The following is a 22,689-nucleotide window of genomic DNA, read 5'->3' as shown; positions in this document are numbered from 1 at the left end:
GGGAAGGAGAGAGAGTGAATTTTAAAGTCTTATGTTGGAAGATGCTTGTTTTTTTATGTTACAGCAATGATTCTGAGGAAAATGGTTTTGGCCAGTTCACTTCGCTGTTTTGGTATGTTTCCATCAGAGATTGCTTGCTTCAGGCGTGAATTTCTTCAACCCATTTCTAGGTGTTTAGGTCAACGGCATATATATAGAAGACATTCGCATTTGCTGTTGTCTTCGTTAAATGTATGTTTTTTTTTTTTTTAAATGATTTTTTCCAGTATGTTCACTGCTTCGTTTTATTCCTGAAATGCTTTGGAAGTTTCAGTTTCAGGATTCACTGTTTAAATTCGAGCAGCGCAAGTGGCTGGTAGAAGGAACAGAATATAGCATCCAAAAAGATCAAGAAAAGACTGAATGTATTGAAATGAAATACAGAATGGACTTAGAAATTGCACAAACAACTCCGAAAGTAATGCCTGAAGAATCAGTTTCTGGTTTGGAAATAGTAGAATTGGTTACGGCCGAACTGCGAAGAAATGGAAAGTTCTTTATACTTCCTATGAATGATGTAACTGCTATGAAAGCCCTCACAAAAGCTTTCAGACTTCTTGTCGATATCGGTAAGGTGAATATCAGTTTTTTGTTCCTAATCTTATAATATTTGGAGTGTTGAAAATAAAGTTTTAATAATGAAGGAACTTGTAGTGTAGCAGGAAGTTGTAGCACCAAAAACTATTGGTTTTCTTCGAAACTGATGAAATTATAACATTTTCTCAAGTTTTTTCGGTTTTTAAATCCGATATCTATTATTAAATACTAGGGATTCAACGGGAGTTCATTATTGATTCCTGCGTTTCTGTGCCTCAGTTGTTTGTATCACTAACTCAAAAAGGCGAAACAAGCATTCAGATAATAGAACTTATTGTGGATTTCTGCCGGCTTACTTACGAAGATTCCATTCGCATTTTCGCAACGTAGGTCTCATGTTGTTTATCCACTGGTTGTTTTAGATTGGTTCGATATTTCATTAACTTATTCATTTTGATCATTGCTTATTCTCGTTAGTTAAGCCAGTCATTTTGAATATTGTTTGAGAAAATTAAGATCCATTATCTTTTATAGATATAATGAAGAGCTGCTATCAGCAGGACCTGAAGAAATTCAAAAATGCATGGATGTACTTGATTCATATGGATTTCAAGATGAAGAATTAGGAAAAGCGATTTGTTCCTGTCCTGCATTACTTTTTGCCCATAAATCCAACAGACTAGCCCAGAACGCTGAGAATTTATTTTCTCATTTCAGTAAAAATCAGGTCTGCGACTATTGATCACATATTGATCAGTATCATATAATAAGCGTGATGTCCCTGTTCCTTCAGGGGGAATAAGGAAACTGTCTAGACCACCCTAGCTTCATCCCAAAAATACTGAATAAGCGATATTTACGACTACTCTGTTTCAGTTTTATTCGTTGTTAAAGTCTTGTCCAGAGATCTTGCTGGGCAGTACTGACGAGACGGAGGATAAAATTGAATATATTTATTGCCATATGCTCATGGAAGGCGAAGATTTTTCAAGCTGCTCGAATCTCGCACAAATATCACTGGAGGAATTAATAGATCGACATGAATTCTTGCTAAAAACAGGCACTTATAAAACTCCAGATCTAAAAAGACCACAGTTAAAAATGGTTTGTTTATACAGAATTTGAACTGAAGACTTCAGATTTAATAATTCCATATTGGAGATTTACCAACTCACGTCTTACCATTTTTGGGGTATGCCGTGATTTGTTCCATACTAACTACTCGTCGTGGATTTTGATTATGTACACATAACATCTCTAGATGGTACTTCATTTCTTATAAGTATCAGTCTTAATTATCTGATCTATAAACTATGTTTTCAGAAAAATCCGAAACTAAAAAAGATTGTGAATAGTGGTGCGGAACAATTTGCAAAAAAAGTAGGTTTTGTGTCCCTAGAGGAATGGCACCTATTCAGGGAGTTACAAAACAAACGACGGGTGTTAGAATCTGAGGGAAAGATGCATCCGTTTGAACGGATCAAGCCATCAATGAGGAAACAATCAGAACGCAAGAAGAAATCAGCGCTACCAAATGATTCTGGAACGTTTGATTTATATAATGAAAGGTATTAATAAAAGATATTCTAACTCGGGCTTTTACATATTATTTTTCTTCCGAAATGGTTTGTTTTTATCAGTCACTGGGACAAAAACCAGAGTGATACACTTTGTAAACTGTCTGATGTTTCGAGTCAGAATCATAAGATTTCTCAACATGAGTTAGTCTATGTAGGAGGAGATTTTCTTTCCTTCCAAAAGAACAAACACAGACTGCTATCGAAACAAGACAAAAAGGATAAGAGATCCGTGTCATGCCGAAAATCAAGTAGAGAATTATCACTAATTATATAACAGTATTATCAAACAACTAACATATTTCCGGAAAGAAAGAAAGAAAGGATCGTTTATATTTCAGTGAATATATCTCGAGTCAACAAATGTCGTGTAAGATATGGATTTAAAGCTACTGCAAGTAGAGTGAGTCTTGAAAGGAGTCACTGTTTACGATTGTATGGTCTATCCTTTCAGGCGAACTAATTCTTCACATAGGCGAGTTTTTCTTGACGTGTGGGGCTGGCGGGGTGCTGTGACGGTGTGCTGGATGGGTAATTTCCCTTTCCAGTCTTTCTGGATTGAGTGGGAGACCATTATCACCGGAGTTCATTCATTTAAACATTAAGCAGTTATTACCAGCGGCTGTCACCAAGATCTTGTGGGATTCTGAGACAGCGTAGGTCATTTGAGATATTCTAAGTCTATTAAAAGGGAACAGTCTTAATATGTATGTAAGTAAATTGAGGAAATCCGTTATCTCGAGCTCCTGAGCAGGAGGAATAATGTCGTGAAATGTGTGTGGTAAGGAGGTATAGGGTTAACGTACATACAGCAGCTATTAAACTTTTTCTCTTGCACATCTCGCTGACTTTCTTCACCTCTATCTGCAGAAGATGCCTCGCTCAATCATGTTGTCCTTACATTTGATTTCCTAGCGATGTCGTTCGGTGTGGATACGGTTTGCGAAGTTGGTTTGAAGTGTCTCCCAGTTGCGTTTGGAACTTTCTCTTTATTTATTAAGGTGGGTACTTTGGTCCCTAATTATCCAACGGGGTACAAGAAATCAGTGCTTTAATATTTAACTTTTCAAGTCTCTATTAATTTCGTTTTATGTTTATTTTCTTAACTAAATGTCTAATTATTCCATGGTTTCATATTAACTTCAAAGATAATTATAACAATTGCGAAAGCAGGATAAGCTTTTTTTTTCAGGAACTTGGAGATTATTAATGTACTGATGAAATAGGATTTAGTGGTACCCAAAATAGTAGCGAATTTTGATTCTAACTCGGCACATAAGCCTATGACTTTCTTTTATAAATTCGTTGTTATACTTTCTTTTATTTCTCGACTCATCAGAATTATTTGCTTAAATTAATTCATGTGGTATACCATTCAATTTCATTGGAAGCTTGAAGCAAAAAGATTACTGCAAAGGCAGTAATCTTTTCGCTTCAAGAAAAAATTGCAGATTAACGTTCTGTAATATGTAGTTATCATTGCGGGCCTAATTCTTCAATTTTCCCAATTTTCAGGGATGTAATCACTGAATACTTAGTGGTAAATTGGGTGGAGAATTTCATCAAACGTATTACTGGATAGCATTATAGTATTATCAAGTGGAACCTTTCGTTCCTTTGCAACACTCTTTTCTATTCAATTTGAAGTATGTTCACCATTCCCAATTTTGATAAATAATTTGGATTGTCTTTACTTGGCGATTTGTGTAAGGCCAATATGAGCATTTTTGATGGAAAAAGCGAATAATTAATCGCATTAAGTATGTGAATAACTACGTCCTTCGGATAAGATTTTTTTGGCACATTATTTCTATTGGTAATTTCTTACTGAACTATAAATTTCGACTTTTTGCACTACGCATGCTATAGAAATTAAAATAATCATTTCAAAAAACTTTAAATTATAAGTAAATAATCCTTGCGAAAAGAGTTCAAGGTTTATTTTTCGAAGCAAGCTTACATATGATAACAGGAGGATATGTAATACTATAATTTCGCGAAATTATGATGAGTCGAATTAAGGACATTGTTTCCACGTAATGACTTCATAGCAAAAGTGACAGCCGGAAAAATGCATTTTTTATGCTTTACGGAGCTTAGATATAATACATAATTGATAATTTGATTTGTCTGGAAGTCTTATTGTTACATAAAAAAAAAAAAAAAACATTGTTTTATTGAAATATGGAAGTTGCGATTGATACGGAAAGAGGTAGATCAACTGATAAATTAGACAAAAATCGTTTTCTGAATTTCTAAAAAATTCTGATATGGGTTTCTCAAGTGTTGCACCTTTTTATATTAAATAATTGAAGCATCATGACTTTTTTTCTTATAGATCAAGCTTGGGTGTAATGTTGAATCAGTCGTCGTCTTCTTCCACTAAAAATTATATTGATGTTTGTGGCGAGATTAGCGAATGTAATACTACGGCAGCTTCGCAGCAGCGTCTTCTTAGCGGTGGTACTGGTTCTAGACAGTTGAAGCAGGAGGAGTCAATTGTTGCTGCTACCAGTGTTTGTGCAGTCACTAATGATACACCTAACATGAGCACTCATGATGAGGTTGTTTTTAAAATCAAATTTCCTAATGCTGTTTTTCTAGTTAATGTGTTTGTGTTGCTTTGCTTCGATACTGAATTTAAGTATTGTTAAAACCCGGTAGTCTTGACTTATTCAACACTGAATTTAGTGATGATTAAATGCTAAAAGATTTTATTGCAAAAGTGGCACTAGAAAAGTCCTGAAATTAAAAAAGAAATTATTTATTCTGATGAATTTCTACCGGAATATATGCCAATTCAAGAAAATTTTAGGCTGGTTGCATGGCAAGTCTGTTTCATACCCCCCCTTGGGCATCAATGGCTATTCTTCCGCCACATAATTTAGCCCAGCAGCAGGGAGGCGTCACACGAGAAGTTGTTGGAGGTACAAATCATCCATTAGCGATGCGTTATTCAAGTTTTGATGGAACTGCTGCTGCTGCTGCTGCTGCTGCGAAGGATCCTATGAATCCGATGAATGCACCTCTTTATCAAGTTAGTATTTTCCCTAATGTGTTCAAATACTTATACGTTTATGCTATGATGAATCGAAGTTAAAGAATGGACATGGTATGGCGATGACCGTGGCTTCCAGATTCCGTGAGTTAGATTATGTGAGAGGCGATATTATATTATTATTATAATTATATGTAATTTATGATTATCGGGAATATTTCCGAAAAAAAATTACAAAAACTCTGAAATATATTAAGTACAAAGGTGTTTTCATTGCTGGATAAAAGTGTGTTAGCCCATTATATTCTTAGTTTCTATTATCCTTAGCTGATGCCAATTAGACACATCGTCTGTTATGATTACCGGTTATAACAAAATACGTAAGCTATTCAGAACTGTATTATCCCCGCATTTTTATAGAGAACATACCTGTAAAGATGCATAATCATTGCTGCAATAGATGATAAAAAACACTGAAGGTTTTCGAATTTTATAAAGAAGGATGATTAATTGTTATAAATATTTTCCTTTCTTTTGAGTGGGGAGCAGGTTCCATATTTTCTTGGTTACGCAAACCTGAGTGCTGGTTTACTACGAATATTGTAATTGCAATTTTAAATTTAAATTCAAAAAAATACTGCTACATCTTCGTAGCCTTTCCTGTTCACATTCCAATTTTTACAAGACTTATCCCTACATTTTTCGCTGTACTTTCGCCAACATTATGAAGGAATATTTGGCACGCCACGTGCTGCTGCAGCATGCATATTACTAAATAATATCAATGCAGTGGAACTGCTATACGAGCATTTATTCCACGTCATTAGGTGCCGCGATTACTATTTTTAATTTGTCAATCTTCTTGGTCTGTTATTTCGGATAATTCTTCAATATTGATGCTTGTAAAATAATTGAAGTTCTTTCATTATAGCTTAATAACGGCAATTATCAACAAAAAAAAAAGATTGAATCAAATATTAGACATCAAAGTGTGATTGTCTATCAATGGAAAGGATTTTTCTTCGGCAGAATTATTTTCCATTTCTGTAGTTGGCTTCTTTTGGTGAATACTATAATCAGTTTTAGATTTCTTTTAGTGAAAATACGATCTCGGTTTAAGACATCCATTTTATTGCTATGAAAATATTGATAAAATGAGTCTTTGATTATCTGCATTGTTATCGTTTCTCTCACATATTTTTGATTCCATGATTCTGAATCTTACTGATAAAACTCGTCAGGTAGTTCTATGAATGTTACTGCCAGTGCAAAAATTTATGACTACTTTTTTAAACCGGATTTTTCAACAAAAGAAACATGGAAGAGGAATGCGCCTGCAAAAATTCTAAGAATTTGGAAATTGTTATAGCTGGATTTTTCAGTTCTTATTCCACCGGACTAAGAATTTACACAGTGGTGGATAGGGGACAGGGATGCTCTCATGAATACAATTTAAGCTAAGTCATGTTACTGATTTGTAGTTCTCTTAATTATTTTTTTAAGCTGTTCGAGTCATGTTATTAATTTGTAGTTCTCTTTGGCATTTAATAAGAGTGAAAGTAGTCTTAACATCGCATTTTAGTACACCGTGATTTATACTTTTTTTGTGCGGGAAATTTAGAAAAAGAAGTGAAGATGTGAAAATTATTGTTGTTACTAGGCAGAATTTCCTTACTTCGTCCTCTGATTTTTTATTTACTTTCTTTTTATTGGATCTTTCGTTTTTCAGTCAGACTTTTGTTGTGGGATATTTTCAGTTGATTCGGTTTTGGCCTAATTATCTAATGAAAGGAAACCGTTGAATGTAATGGAAAAAAGTGTCGTAGTTTTCGAATGTGTGTATATCCGCAATATCGCGTATGCTCATTATTCGAGCTCTCTCTATTCACATTTTGTTTCTCTTTTTCACTCATTATCCCACATATTCGAAAGAAATGAAACACCCATATTTTTACCCATTCTTCCACTTCGTTTTTTTCGCGACAGCGATTGGAACAAAACATTCAGTTTTTGTTCGCCTTCCATTTTTTGTTTTTTTTTTTCAACCATTTATTTTCTTTTTTCGCCAATTTTTTTTTCTACATTAAATGCTGATATAGGGAAATGTCAAGCAACGTTTACTTTTTATAGTGTGCTTGGTGATATATACACATTTTCTCCATAAAATTGCATCAATAAGTAGATAGATAATAACGAAGGTCGCATAAGCAGCGCTTTTTAGTAGGTTAAGAACTATGATGAAAACCAGTTAGGCATTCTTCGGAGAGATTGTCGTCTGAGTACATTCAAGCTTCCGTCTATCTTCATCTCATTCTTTTCACTGTGCACTTTATGTGTACTCCAATTATAACATTTACGATTGTGATCTTCATGATTCCTATGATAATAGGCTTTCCCATCCTTAATTTCTCTGTCACTTTTTGTTGGATATTTTAATCCTTTCTGAGATATTAATATATCTTCTAAACTTGAAGAAAAATGTTTGTTTCAGTATTTTGCGTATTAGTTATATCAAATTACGTTTCCATATATTTCATGTAATAAGGACTGCAGTTTCGGGTTGAGTATGAATAGCTGATTAGATGGTCGGTCGTACCCTTTCCAGCCTACTCTTCGCAAGTAATTTGCTGATTGTATTGTTTTTTTTGCAGATCAAAAGAAGTAATAGAAGTAGAATGCATCATTTGGTCTGATGGAACTGAGTAAATGATAGTTGTCATGTGGTTGGTTTTGTGACAGGTTATAAAAGATGTAAGCGTTGTAGGTTCCTCTTTTTCCCCCTCTTCTTTTCTTCTTTCTGTCTTTCTCTTTCTCTTAGCTGTTGTACTCCGCTATGTGAAAATATCCATTTTTTGTGCTGAGAAAGGAGGAGAAGTAAAAAAAAAACTATCACTGCGAAAGTTTGAAAGAAGTTCGATTGGCCGATCAGCAGTTTCAATAGTTTGCTGATTTTCGCAGGAAGAAAGAGGGTGGTTTGTTTACAACAGTAGCAAGGAAGTGCACTGGAATCAAATTTCTTGAACGAGTTGTTAAAAAAGGATTCATGTCCAGAATAAAGTACAACAATAGCTGTTAACATTTGTTGTACTTCTCGGATAGTTTCAAGAGTCAGGATTTATCATGAATATGTAGCTAGAGAGTCTATGTTGCTGAAAAATGGGGAACAACTGCTGAAGATTTTGTACAAGCAAGGAAGCATTTTTTAGTAAGTTTCCTGCTATTTTGTTTTGAATGCTCCGCATAATTTTCATCGGTTGTATTATTATACTCGCATATTAAATATGCTCTATTAAAGGTTAGGTTGGTAGAGAGGCATTAGGTAAAAATCATGTAAATTTCGGATCGAGAAGATTTTAAAGAAATAATCGTGGTTATGCTTTTCTATCCTTCTACAGCCAATGCTTAATTAGCTGGAAACAAAAGATAAAGATTTATTGATCCATAAGTTAGAGGAACGAAGTGTTGGCTTTTTTCTTCTGTGCGGAGTGTGCAAAAATTACCTTGTTTTAAATTTCAATAAAGGCAGTGTCAATTTTTTAAGGACGAAATATGGTTTTACGCTTCATAAATTATCACATCCTTTTATGTTCTTTTGATTAATATTTGTTGCTTCATTATCTTTATTCTAAATACGCACTTAATCAAAACTATCAATGGTTTACCTGCACTTTTTTCACAATTATATCTACAGTTTTTCTTGAAGTCTCTTTTTCCTCAAATTCTAAGTACGCTAAATTATTGGAAATTACTAAAAAATTTCTTTTTCTCCCAAGTTTGATTCAAAATGGCGGAATGAGTCAGTCATAAAGCAAAGTATTTTCTTAATGCTGCTTATAGAAAGATAGTTTCCAAAGTATAATTAATATGTGCACGAAATTTATCAGAATTTGGTCACTGTCTCCATGTATAATAAATGGCAGACGATGTGCTGTTTCTCATATTCCTTAGCCGTTTCAACTTTTTTTCTACCAGTGTAACCGCTAAAATGATCTGAAATAAAAATTTGAAGTTTAGTTTTGAGTGATTGGGTTATTCATCTTGTTTTGTTTCCTTTTTCTTTTATTGTTAGCATATGTATAAATTAAGGCAGCGCTTCGTCTAAGAGACTCTGTGGTGAGAATGTAAACGATTACACTTTGTTCTGATTTATCAGATTTGTGCTGTATTGTTGCAGAACAACATAAATAATATTTTAATCAATTTATTTGTTTGCCTACATCATGTGGCCTGCTTCATGTTCCTCTCGTCATATTTGTCACGAGAACAGCTTGATTTCAATACATTGCAATTGATATTAGTAAACGCTAACGGATACCAGGTGTATAATTATGCCGAGTTACTGGTCATTTCCGAATGGTACGTTTTCGTATAGCTGGTAGTCCGTTGTTGTACAACTCAGCGTGTTTCTTCATCCTGCTTATGACTGATGTGTTTTTTTATTTCTTGCTTCCGACTGTATACTGTTTTGTAGGAAAAATGATTTTTGATTTATGTAAAAATGGGATGCTTAATTTAAAACCTTTTGAAATAATATTTGAATGGATTTGGACTAGCAGGGTTTTTCTCCTCACTTAAATATGTGTCGTGAAATCCGGAAGACTTCGCAATTGTCCTCAGTTTGTGCTCAGTGGTTACTTATGTTTGATTTATTTTTTATTAGTTACATTTTTTTTTAGTTCAGAAGTACCAATTTTACGGTACAGTGGTGAACAAGCAGTCACGTTATCTCGATTTGCTTCCATGAATGAATACTTTATTTATAAAAGAGGAGTATAGATAGTGCTTTTCACTTTTATCCACGATATTTTGTGAAGTGGCTTCTGTCTCAGTTTATCAATATTGTTTGCTTGCTGATACGCTTTGTGAAGCACGAAAGATTTTTTTCTTACATTATTATAGAAAATCTATCTATTATTTATTTGAATTTTTGATCTCTTTCTTATTCCCCTATTCATTTTTAGAAATGAGAATTTTCTCGGTTTTGTTTTGCAACAAATTTTAATTTTGTTTGAAATTTGAGCTTTTAGTGATAGAAAGATTGTTAGGGTTTTTTTTCAGAAAAAGTGGGGAAAAGTTTTTTTAAAAAAAAAACGTCATTGCAATTTTTTCATTCATATTTTGGAAGCTATTGTTATGGTTGTTGTTGTTGTTGTCACTGGTTTTTGCTTCTTGGCGTAGTTAGTGGCATATTTTTTTAAAATTTCTTTTTTTATTACCGTAAATGGAACAGGGCCTGATCCATCTTATCAGAAGAGAAGTTTTTCCTTACAATTGAAAATGTTTCAAAAAAGACTGACTGACTCCATGTTATAACGGTCCACAGTACAGCTGGAAAATTTTCCATTCATTTCCACAATTCATTCATGCTGGTTTCATCTGTTCTATCCACAGCTCTCCTCATTCCTTTGCTTGCTTTCAAAAAAAAAGAAAAAAAGAGAAACAAGCACGAGAGATAGCACTTTTTACCCTTCTCGTCCTTTTCTCCCCTCTCCTCATTCTCCTACAAAAAGCTCCCCAATACAAAAGCAAGCTTTTCCAGATTTTTTCTCTCCCCTTCTCTTCCTTTTTCCTATCTTTTCTTCACTCTCTACTTCTGTTGCACATCTTACTCCATTTCTGCTATTCCTACAAATAACAATTTTCTTTTTAAAAATTTTATGCAAATTTGCTATAAAAGCTCTTGGGCAGGTCTTACTTAGTCTCAGTTTTGCAACTCTTCCCTTCATTAGGGGTGTCTTTCATCGATTCGAAATACTTCGTTCGGATGATGTCTTTTGATTATTCTTTTGATTCTTCACGAACTTTCAGAATAAGAGGGTATTGTCTTGACAACAGTCTAACCAGCTGATAGTTGTTAAGATAGTGTGAAATGGGATGTTGACCAGAACCCTCGGAAGATTAGTTGATGTGGTAATGTGGTACCATCGGACGTGCAGCGTAACAAAACGACACGCTGTAATGGGATGGTGCTGGTACTATGCATTAAAGGAGAATCTGCTGTACTCAGAAGGTTTTTACTAGAAAGAATGGGTTGACGCGGACAGGCGGGCTGAAACAGGGTAGGTTGCCGTGTCTGATGGATTTTTTCTCCATAATTTGATCAAAAATGAAGATCAGAATTAGGTTTTGGGATATTTTCAGTTTCAAGATTTGGATATGATAGCAAGTATAGTGGCTAAGGAACAAGCACTACTGAAGATGAATACAGCAGCCGCAGCATCAAGCACTGCAGAACATGGTCGTTTGGCAGGCTTTGCTATACCGAGTCGCGCACATACTCAGGTTATAGTTAACGGGTATGTATCGTGAATACGATATTTTTTGCCTATCGTAATCCTTATGAAAATAACGAATTATGCGAGATTGCTTTTGCTTTATTTTTTACAATTTCCACGTCTGGTTGAAGATTCAATTAATTTTCTTTCCGAGTAAAATTTTAAGTTCTTAGAATTTTTTTTTTTTGAGATATGGTATGAACTTGCATTCAGTGTGCGGGAAATAGCTTGAAACCCTAAAGGCTTTTTCTGGACATTTCCCACATATTGAATAAAACTCGTATTTATTCAATTATTCGTAGACTTTCTAGTTTTTGACTATCTATCTGTATGCATGCACTTAATATCTTAAATGTTGCATTTATCTGTCTCTCTCCTTTTGAAAATACTAACAAAATAGGTTTAATTGCAGAGCACGAGAGAATATGTCATCACCAAGTGAAATGTCACCAACTTCATGCTCTCCATCATCATCCGACACATTGCAAAGCACCCAAGGGGGGACCAGTACTGCAATTCATGCACATAACGAACATCCCGGCCCGGAAGACACTGCGCCCAAAAGTGGGAATGGTTAGTGCAAACATTTATTGTTTTCACAACAATTTCGTGTACTGTTTTTAAAAGATATGAATGAAACTAATAATCCCTAGAATACTTACGACTTGCAACTTCTGTTAAAATATTTGTTTTCCAAAAAATTTTCTTGTCAAGTTGTGTGGAAATAGAAACAGTGAATTGATAGACTCCAATCTCTTGAATAAGCAGTTGAGGTGCAACATTTGAGAATATTTTCTTTTATATTAAGTATTTTTATCAAAAACGTACACCATCTATCAAGACTCAGTGACTTGCCATTTTCAGAATCACCTGTTGATGTGACGAGTCTCATGAAAGGTATTTCCTTTTTCCTTTTAAATTTTTACGTAGTATTCTGATTCATATTCATTTAGTATCGTATGTACTGAGGGGGTGACATGAATTTATGTTAAAAAATACAAGCGTTGTAGAAAATGAAATGGATGTGGGCTATTTCGTTGTAAGCCACTTGAACGGAAATTTAGGCAACAGAGATCTAATGCCGTTTATTTCTGTCAATCAACTAACACCATCGGCCTCTGCAGTAGGTAAACACATCGTCTATTTCTTTTGAATTTTCTAAGACGATGATGTCCTTGATGATTTTTATTGATCAAAGTAATGAAGAATGTATATAAGGAAATATATTTTAATTGCTCTCTTGGCGAACTAGGGTAACGAATTGTAAACAGTGAGGTGCGAACGAACGAATTTCAGGCTCATTCAGTCTTGCTTATCAGCAGCATAGCCTAGGACCAAGTAATAGTTCTCAACAGCAGCAAGCAAGCAATTCACGAGAAAGCAATATTCAGAGCGGTACTACAACGCTTCGTTCTAGGCATCGCTCGAGCCATCACGATGGCCTTATCAAATGTCATTATTGCCCTAAAAAGTGGGCCGACCAAGCTGTGGTTTGTTTTTGGACAAAAAGTTGGTAATAAATGGGTAATTCAAAAATGATGGAATACGAGATCAGTGAGATTTTTGATTTTTTTTTTTAAATATGTTGTTTGGCGGATAGCCTAGGCTTCAGTCGGTATTCGTGACATTGCAAATATTTTAAAATACGTCTTGCAACGGTAAAGTTCCTTCTCCTTCTTTGGCTTTTGAATAGTATTCATCGTTCGTAAAAATGTAATTTATGTGCTGGCTGTTATCTTTTTTGAATTTTTACTACATATCTAAGAAATTAATATCAAACTGGCCAATTTAATATGAGCAATTAAAAATCGAAAATAATTTTTTTATACGGAAAGCAGTGACTTTATTTCATTCTTCTGAATTCGTTTTCTTTCTCTGCTTGCATTTTCAATGCTTTTGTTCAGTTCTCTATTTACCACTACACTGTTCTCTGATGATATTTACAGCTTCTATAATTCTGTTTTATTTTTTATTTTTTCAAATATTTCAATAAATGAATAACAGTAGTAATTGTTGAATAATAAGAACCCTAAGAAATATAATATAATTTATTCGCGATTACTGACTGATCATTAATGATGTTAAACATTAAAATATGAAATTATTGGTTTCTCAGGGATTTTCAATTCCATACAAAATCGTCTTCAAATTTTCTTAGTGCTTTTTTTATTGTTATCAGCTATTGATGATGATGTCTTACTTTTGTGTTTATATTGCTTTTTGTGCGCTTCACACCATCTGCTAAACTAAATTTTTAACATTGTGTAGCAAAAGAACAGATTATTTTAGTTTTAGTTGTCATACAGAATGATGGCTATGTGGGTTAAACAAACCAACTTAAGTCTTTAATATTCTCTATTATCCTTTCTCAGAACACACAGTATAGGCTGCGGTGGGATTGTTTATGTAATTGATGGTTGTATTACAACTGGATGTTTTTCTTGATCAGCCATGATTCTTGAGTCATCGGATATGGAATTGACATAGCATATAATTGATTATCGCTGTTGCACCGTCAAAAAACAACAGTAAAATGATGCTGAGAATATTGCTATTGATCTTCGATTTGCAAGGAACTTGTAATCATTCTCTAATGTGATTTTAACTTCACTTCTACAACGGTTCTTCATGAAACTATGACTTACAAGCTGATTGTTACATAGTTTTGATGCGCTGCCTCATGTTTTTTCTTGTTTGCAAAGACCGAGTCATATCATTCAGATTTATTATGATAATTCTCAATCATATAAATCTTTTAAAGCATAATTCGAGTTTCATGTAGAACATTTTCGCTTCTTGAAGAGTTAATTTTTTGGATATCTTTGATACTAAGAACTTGGTTAAGATTTAGAGATCAAGGGATAAAATAACATAATATGCTTCCAATTTAGTTTATGGGAAAGATTAGTCCATAGATGCAACACATTTCCTGTATGTTCAAAATACCCTTATAATGAATGATATATACATTGAAATGATGTTGGTCAGGGGGGAATGTTCTAAAAGCTGAAGTCGGTAGTTCTGCTTTGTTTAAATAAAGAAAACTTTACTTTTACATTCAACGTACATAAGCTTACCCAAAATTTAATTTGCTGCAATTGCTATATTGCATACAAAATATTCGCCTACCCTAGAGCAAAGATACAATTGAAAAGTTATTTGAAATGTTGACTGTATATTATAATTTAGAATGCATTCTTTATAGAAACCACTTAAAAATTTTTTACAATAAAATTTGACTCACTGCTTCCATATGTTGTGAACGAAGTGTTATCTGTATCTCATATAATGTAGATATCAGTTTTAAGTTTGCGGCCAGTACCTGATATATTTCTAAGATATCCATCCTAGTTTTTTCTTCTATTCACAAAACTTACTAATTTTTTGTTGTTTTCACCAATGGAATAATTCTGAAAACTAAAAGACAAAAGATTTTTGAGTCACTCGAAGTAAAGCAATGTTTTATTTAATATTATGTCAGTGAACATTTGGTGCTTTAGTATTGACCAGCAAAAACATTCATTTTGATCAGTAAATTATTTCTTCATATGAAATTTGGATTATAGATATTTTATGCGATTGATTTCTTCTAAACATGTAATCCAAGGCTTGTCTGCTTGCGTTATTTCAAAGTCTCTGCCAATTCGTTTCATATCTCAGGACATCCTGAAGGAGGAACTGGTGTTCTCTAACGTTTTTTAATTACCTATAAGAACTAATTTCTTTTTTTCTCAATAGGAGTAATTGAGTATTGTGACTGTTGAATTATTACATAAGTTATATTTTCTACGGAATGAGTATTTCACTAATAAGATCCATTGTTGGGAGGAAACTATAGCTATGAAATCTTAAAATATTAGAGCTTATATAGTAGATGAGGACAAAAAACATGAGAATGCTGGTAGCATATTGTATAAATGGAATCTTATATGATGGATATAACGTAATGATCATCTACATCAAAATAGTGATATACAAAAGAAATATTTTGGATTCAATAAACATTTGGTATCGTTAGTGTGCATCAAATCTACTAGAAACGACGTTGCTTTGTGGTAGTTTTGATGAAGCGTTAAATTTTTGAGGATTGTTTGTTAAACTGAATATTCCTATTATATCCTGAAATTTGGGTCAACATCATAACAAGAACATTTCAAAGTTATGGGTCTATCATTATTTCGTCATTTATAAATTGAAAACTTTTTAAATCAGAAGCTCGTAGTCCGGGATTTTGTTTGTGCAATTATCACTAGATCAAGCGGTATATCACTAGTACAGTGCTGTTCAATTATGCTAAAAGGGTAAGAGCAGGGACATTCTATACTGAAGTGAGTAATACGTATTGCTTGAATCTATGACATCTAGATGATTTCATTTCCTGCGTTGTATCAATGCCATTTTTAGATTTTTAGAATCTCCATCAGCTCGCTTAAATTTTTATATATCATGCAGATATATTTGTATCTATCCGAAATTCGTTCAGTGAGATTTGAATGGAAAAAAATAATGCACTGAGAATATTGATTTTGAAATATAAATTTTGAAGTAAAACAACCTAATTGTAGACAAGATAAAAAAGTCGGGTTATATAAATCAAATTTTCGGAATACCGCTTGTTATTTTGAATCCACAACCAATGGTTATCATCGATTTCAGCATGTTGGGAGACATCTTTTTTTATTAATTTCCACTCTGTTGGACTATCATGAGTTAGAAATATCATTTTTATTATCGGAGTGATACTTGCATTCATCTTGGTCTTTCACAGTTTGCTTCGTTATAGATGCAAAAAATTTCTTTTAAAATTAAATCATTCAGTAAACTTTCTTTTTCGTCCAATTCTTTGAACTATGACACCGGGAAAATGAGTAGAGAGAATAATTTTTGCCTGTTTGGGCAAGCGAGCTTAATGGCAGGGTATAGAGTAGATTGCTGATTCACTTTTTTATTTCGAAATCCACAGTTTAACAATTAAAAAGAAAATACATAGATGTTTTATGTTACTTTCTTCTTAGTTCCATGATAAATGCTTTCTGTAGTGCAGATATCCGGAATTTAGTCTACTCATCATGGTAATAATGAAAATTAATGCTACTAATTTTTACTATTAGTGCTGTAAAAAACAAGGAATGTGGAGTTTAAACTAATTAATTGGTAATTTTAAATAGGAATAAAAATTAAAATCTTTATATTTTATATTTCTTGTCGGTAATGAGATGAATTCGTCGGAAATTTAAATTTTTTACTAGTTTTGTTCAGGTCTGCTTTTTACTTGTTGAAAAAGGATAGTGAGCATAATCAATTTTTTAGCTGCGAGTTCATATGGAAGAATGTCGATTGTTACGAATGCATGAATGTCAACAATGTGGTAAACGTTTCAAAGCACGCGGTGGTTTGCAGCAGCATTTACGCATACATTCGAACGATCGTCCGTATCAATGCCGTTTTTGTCCGAAGCGTTTCACTCAAAAGTCACATGTCGATCAGCATGAAAGGATCCATACTGGTTGATATTTCCTTACGATTACACAGGCCGGTGGTAGGATTCCTGAGCATTTTCTCTTATATGAAGATGAAACCTAGATTTGTACAGTGTAGTAAAGTGGAATGAGGTCGAGAGATGAAAATTGTGGCGTGTTAATGTTCTTGAGTATATATGCCTTCTTTTTTCATATCCAAAAAGGAAACTGTATCTCAGGTGCCAAACCATTTTCTTGTCAATTTTGTGGTCGCGCGTTTCGACAGCGTTCTCAACAGCTTGGACATGAATCAACCCATGCCAGTGGACCCCTTTCGATGAGTGCGCATTTACCGCATGCAAGCTCTCATCATATCAAATTTGAAAATGCAAAGTTTGTTCTGTTTTATCCCTTGTAATTAATTTTGTGGAGTGAATCAAGTATCAATTCATGGCAGGTAATGCATGCATTGTTTAATATGATGAAATTCTTTTTACCTATGGCTACAAGCAAGTGACATACCATGTGATTGCAGTGCCGATCAAGGATGCAGCCAAACAGCAGCTGGGGATGCCAGCAGTGTTGAAAGAAGTGCAGCTGTACAGCAGCAAGCGGTAACAGCGGTAGCTACCGCAGCAGCGGTTGCAGTAGCAGCACAACAGGACCGCTTAAACAGTTCGGGGAGCAGTACCTTGAGTTTGATGTCACCGAATGGTACTGGATTGGCACATAGTGCAGTCAGTTCACTGTTAGCATTAAGTCAGCAGCAGCAGACTCAAGGAATGGCGATGTCACAAAGTACTCAGCAGACTATTGCCGATGCTATCGGTGCAAGGAATAGTGCAGTGTGAACGGAAGCTCAATGTGACCCTCATTTTTGCATCATTTTGCAATACTTTCATCTTATCTTCATGTACTATGCTTTTCCAGGGCACACTGCTGTATTCTCGATTCGATGAGCTGTATGTCTTGTTTTGTAGCGCCGCTCAAATTGTCTTTTCAAGTGGATAATCGCTTGCTTGTTTAACTTGATCGTAGCATTTTTTTATTTGGTTCAGACGAATTATTATGTTATTGACTGCCAAAATCCATCCTTTTAGATCGGTGTCCCTTCTATGTTTTTTCTGTCCTTTAAATTGAGCTTTTTCGTACCATACTCTTTTACGCCATGTTTCCCGTTTATATCGTTGCATAATTATTGGGAGGCAGTTTATAAGTCTTATTGGGTTTTGCAGTTCGAGATTGAGCTTTCAAACTTCGAAAATTTTGAACAAATCATTTATTTTATTGGTACATAAGCATTACTTTCATTCATTTTTGCTTTTTTTCGGGTTATATTTTAAAAGGAAGTTTACATCCCAGATATAGTTGGTTGCAGTGGAGAGATTTTATTAATAACTTATAGATTATTGATCAGTTTTCAAACATGCAGTGAATCCCGCTTAGTATTGAGGAAAGACAAGTTGCTTGTCGATCCCTTAATACGGAATATTTCCATGAAGAATCAGATATTTTGTGGCTCTCTAGACCTGCAGTTTATTTTTTTTAAATAGATCTTTTTTTTATAACTCAGAGGTAACTACTTTCACATTAGATATTAAAATTAGTTTGGATGAATCTGCAAACCTCGCTTCTTTACAAAATGTTGGATATTTTGACATATACTTGCTACTTGAAAATTAATACCAACGATTAAGCTTGAGATCTTCGGTGTATTTATCATGCGTGTGTCATGTGTGTACATGTGTGTTTATGTCTTCTCTTTATTCAGTACCGTTTCTTGATATATTTCCCTATACCGTTTCGTTTTCTCTTTCTCGGCCAGTAAATTATTTGGCTCTTTTTTACTTTCTCCATACTTGCCTTGCTCTTGCTAGTTTACCTGATAGTTTCATTTATTTCATGTTTTCAAAATCTATTCCAGCTGCTTTTTCTTGGAATTTTCCTTGGCAATTACCACATATGCGTCGAATTTTTTCTTTTCTTGAAAGATAAGTGTTGAGAGGTCTCTCTTTCGCCTTTCCGATTCTCTTAACTCAGGCATTCCAGGTCTGTAATCAGACAGGATCAAATATAGATTTTAAGCAAAAGTGAGTACAGTTGTGATTTATGTGGGTAATGACCAGCTTGCCTAGCAAATTTTACATTGTAATGGTTATGATTGCAGTTCTCGATATTGCGACTGCAACACATCGAAGCGAGAATTCCATTTTACACTTTATAGAATTTTAATTGGACTTTATAATCAAAATCCGTTCATTTGATATTCGGTGCATTTGTGTTTCAATTAAATTATACTTTTAAATATTTGTTATAATTGCTATTAAACGATGCACTTGTAAAATGATTGAACGAAACTTTATTCTTCCGAAACATTGGTGGTATTGCGGGTCGGATTACCGTTTTCACTGATATTGTCGTAATTACTATTATTGTTATTGTTTATGGATGATTCCTCCTTCGAGATTTTTTCAGTTTATTATTGGATTTATTCTTAACATTAGTCTAAGAAGACAATCATTGGTTTAAATAATTGCCACATTTCCTAATTATTGTATTCTCACCGAGCTTTGTTCTTTTTTATTGAATTTGTTGTCTGTTCGTTTTTGTCGGTTTATTTTCTTACATTTTATTACGGTTGCCATTCGGGTCCTGTAATTTTTTAAATTGTAAAGTTGGAAGTATTTCTGTCTTTTTCCTTATTCTTTCGAGCCTTATTAAATATAGAAAATCTAATTTAAGGCGCACGATATTCTCTAGTTTCAAATCCATCATTTGTTGGAGCCTGAAAGATATAAGCTTTTTTCTGCAACAGTGTACCATGATTTCAGTATTCTTTCTCGAGATGATATGCTGTTTGCACCAATATTCACAGGTCTTCCACCACTTCGAGGCATTGAGACTGCCGCATAAATTGCACAAATTCAACTACTCGACATTACGTGAGCGAATGGGTGTTTCTATGTTAATTCGTATTTTCTTTTTTCTAATGACAGTTTAAGCCGTGATTTTCAGTCTACAATACCTTTTCGATTTGTCAAACTTTCCTATGCGAGAATGCGAGCTGAATAGTGATTCATCCTTTCTGCCCTTTCAGTGCAGTTATTTGTGAATGAGATGTGGAGATGGATTTTTCTTTTTTTTTTTTTTTTTTTTTTTCAAAATCTGTATAGTTTTACGTGTTGTACCCATCATTTTTTCGTTTTAAAATAAAGTTAAATTAAGGGCTAAAATACTTAGATTTAATGTTTTCCATTATGAATTATACGTATTCTTGGTACAGTTTGTGGTTATTTCAGATCTGATTTAAATGGATGCACTTCGCAAGTGTCCACCACTTCGTTTATATATGCTGCCCCAATCCTTCACCCCGCATTTCATCCCGTTCTCTTGTCCTGTTTAGCTTTCAAATAGTTGACGATAAGTTTATGTATTCTTTGAGTTTTTTGTGCTTCTGCTACAGCTGGAAAATAAATAAATTGGGTACTTTGTATATTGTTGAATAAATACACTTTGTATCGTCATTGGGTTTTCGGTTCTTCAATTATTTTTAACTGTTTGGATGCTGATATTTTCGTTTTATCTTAAATACATTTGTGTTTACACGTATCGAATGTCCCTGGTAAACTAGGAAATATTAATCTGAAAGACATCAAACTACCAAGATTTTATGTCAGGTAGACTTGAAGAGATTACTATGACTAAATGATGGTTTAGTTTGACTGGACTTGTACTGCAGTCATCAGTTCGTTGCAAACTGGAATGATGTTTATAGGTTCATAAAACGATTATTGGTCATATGCGGGTAGCCGGTTGAAAATTTCAGGGCTCAACCTAAATTATCCTTGAACTGTTGTGCTATTGGCTAATGATTGTTGGATGCTAGACTCATTCAAGTCTGTATGGTTAGGGTATTACCAGAATAAATAATTGTTCTGTATGGTTGCAAAATGGTCGAAATAAAATGGTTTATAATAAAGAATTTATTGAAGTAGACAACCTGTTTGGTGAGTAGAACCTTCACAAATATCGGTAAACTGATGAACTGCTTTTAGGTTGGTTGCGTGAGTAATGTCTCCTTGACCTGTTTCAATTATCTTGATTGCTTCCCAAAATTCGTATAAGCTTAGTTCGGAATAGTGAAAGTAAGCAATGATATGATAATATTGGTATGGACTTTTTGTTGCTTCATTTCTTCATATTGTATTATAAATGTTCATCATGTGCAAAAAATAAATTGCATTGATAAAGTTGGTAAATTTGTGAATCACAATGTACTGCTGGAATGGAATCAAATGTATCGCTGCTTCATCATTTATTTCATTTCATTTCATTCTTTTCTACCTGGACACATGTTTCACTATTCAAAAATGTAACAGATTATCCAAATATGAAATATACGAAATGGACAGACGTAGTATCTCAATTTTCGATAATTTTTTATTAAGTGGTAGTGTAGGTAGTAGCGCTCGTAGTTTTGCGAATGCACTATTGAATGACTCGACCCGAATGCTGTAACTTGTGAATAGCTATGAATAATGCATTCTTAAAAATCGACAAAAGGAATGAGATTAAATTATTTGAACTATGATTCTGCTTATGAGTTAGGAAGCTTAGTTCATTCTCAAACTTCTACGATAGTTGATTGCAATAGTTTATTTGGAAAAAGTTTAATGATATTAATATTATAATTGGTTGTAAAAAGATAAATTAGAAATGCCAAAAATTACCGCTCTCGACTGGCATGAAGATTGCGATATTTTGGCGTAGCGCGGCGTCGTTTCCGTCGTTCCGCTTTGCTCAATTTTTTTAACTCAATAGCTGATAACTGATGCATTACAGGAAATGTATGAATGCAAAGAATGAATGCAAGACGGGGGATCCAGGAGGTGGCATGTCAATTTTATTACTAACAGGGGATGGATGGAAAGAAGAGAGACGATTTTGGATTAATTGAATCATTCACCAACAGCATACCCTTCTATACCATTGTTTCATTGGCGATTCTCTGTGTATACTAGGTAGGAAATTTCATTAATTTTGTCTGGATGCAGGAATAGAAGTAATTAGTAACCACATGCTGTCTATAAGCTAAGCTTACTGGCTATTTACTACTAGCAGACTTAAAAATTTTCAAAGGTTTTCGGAATTTTTGCTATGTGTAAAAAATACTTTAATAATCACTTATTTCTTCATTAATTTAATTAAGTCACCTCTGATTTCTCACTAGAGTTAATTAATTAATGTAAGAGAAGAGAAAGATCATCACATTTACTTTTATAAAATTATTGTCTTATTGCTATCGGATTTCAATATATGATGCTATTTAAATGCATCACATAGGATGATATTGTTTCCGATAACATTTTCGCATTCGATAATCTGCGTTGCACTGATTGTTGGACTTTGATTGCTACAATACATTTTTAAACATTGATTGCAAGATCTTTCCACATTTGAGTGATTCTGTAGAAAGTTATGTTATCAATTCGGCTACTTAATCATTCCAAGAATGAATTTATTCAAAACATCTCGAAAAATCAAACGCTTTCAAAAATCCTCAGTAGTTCAAATGAATCTGGTATCATGTTCTCTGAAGGCTGTTGCAAAAACATCTGTACAGGAACGTCTTTTTTTTTTTTTTTCTTTTTTCTTTTTACAAATTCCGCAATTTTCGCTTCTCTAGCATTTCTTTTAATTTATCCTTCCTTTAAATTTGAAAACCATATTGTTTGGAGGGTATGCAATGGAAAAAGGATTAAAAAGGATAGAAACATTTCTATAATATTGACAGCACCTTTTGC

At 33.8% G+C, this 22,689-nt stretch overlaps 3 protein-coding genes across 4 annotated transcripts; 2 read left to right on the top strand and 1 right to left on the bottom strand.

Moving 5' to 3' along the window:
- Positions 1 to 66: 66 nt before the first annotated feature.
- Bm5001 (uncharacterized protein) lies at positions 67 to 2,151 on the top strand (the record flags this gene model as incomplete). Its single annotated transcript, XM_001902815.2, has 6 exons — positions 67 to 231; positions 320 to 608; positions 809 to 962; positions 1,111 to 1,303; positions 1,453 to 1,680; positions 1,900 to 2,151. 6 exons carry the CDS (start codon positions 67 to 69, stop codon positions 2,149 to 2,151), a joined length of 1,281 nt encoding a protein of 426 aa, XP_001902850.1.
- Positions 2,152 to 4,507: 2,356 nt separating this feature from the next.
- On the top strand, positions 4,508 to 17,736 carry Bm9460 (Zinc finger, C2H2 type family protein; the record flags this gene model as incomplete). 2 transcript variants are annotated; one of them, XM_043081033.1, is made up of 10 exons in its annotated part: positions 4,508 to 4,717; positions 4,969 to 5,190; positions 11,293 to 11,447; positions 11,839 to 11,999; positions 12,291 to 12,323; positions 12,437 to 12,553; positions 12,723 to 12,916; positions 16,737 to 16,932; positions 17,125 to 17,278; positions 17,421 to 17,736. In XM_043081033.1, the coding sequence occupies 10 exons, from the start codon at positions 4,508 to 4,510 to the stop codon at positions 17,734 to 17,736; spliced, it is 1,758 nt and encodes a 585-aa protein (XP_042936967.1). The 2 variants fall into 2 exon arrangements, with proteins under 2 accessions (XP_042936967.1, XP_042936968.1); XM_043081034.1 differs by lacking the exon at positions 12,437 to 12,553.
- A 3,513-nt stretch (positions 17,737 to 21,249) lies between these two features.
- Bma-hlh-15 (Helix-loop-helix protein 1, putative) lies at positions 21,250 to 21,722 on the bottom strand (the record flags this gene model as incomplete). The annotated part of the gene is made up of 2 exons (XM_001898578.1): positions 21,250 to 21,397; positions 21,616 to 21,722. 2 exons carry the CDS (start codon positions 21,720 to 21,722, stop codon positions 21,250 to 21,252), a joined length of 255 nt encoding a protein of 84 aa, XP_001898613.1.
- Positions 21,723 to 22,689: the final 967 nt, after the last annotated feature.

Source organism: Brugia malayi, assembly GCF_000002995.4.
Source record: "Brugia malayi strain FR3 genome assembly, contig: Bm_v4_Chr3_scaffold_001, whole genome shotgun sequence".
Taxonomy (NCBI): domain Eukaryota; kingdom Metazoa; phylum Nematoda; class Chromadorea; order Rhabditida; family Onchocercidae; genus Brugia; species Brugia malayi.
Note: the sequence above shows the minus strand (reverse complement) of the source record. Positions and strands in the feature narration are given on the sequence as shown.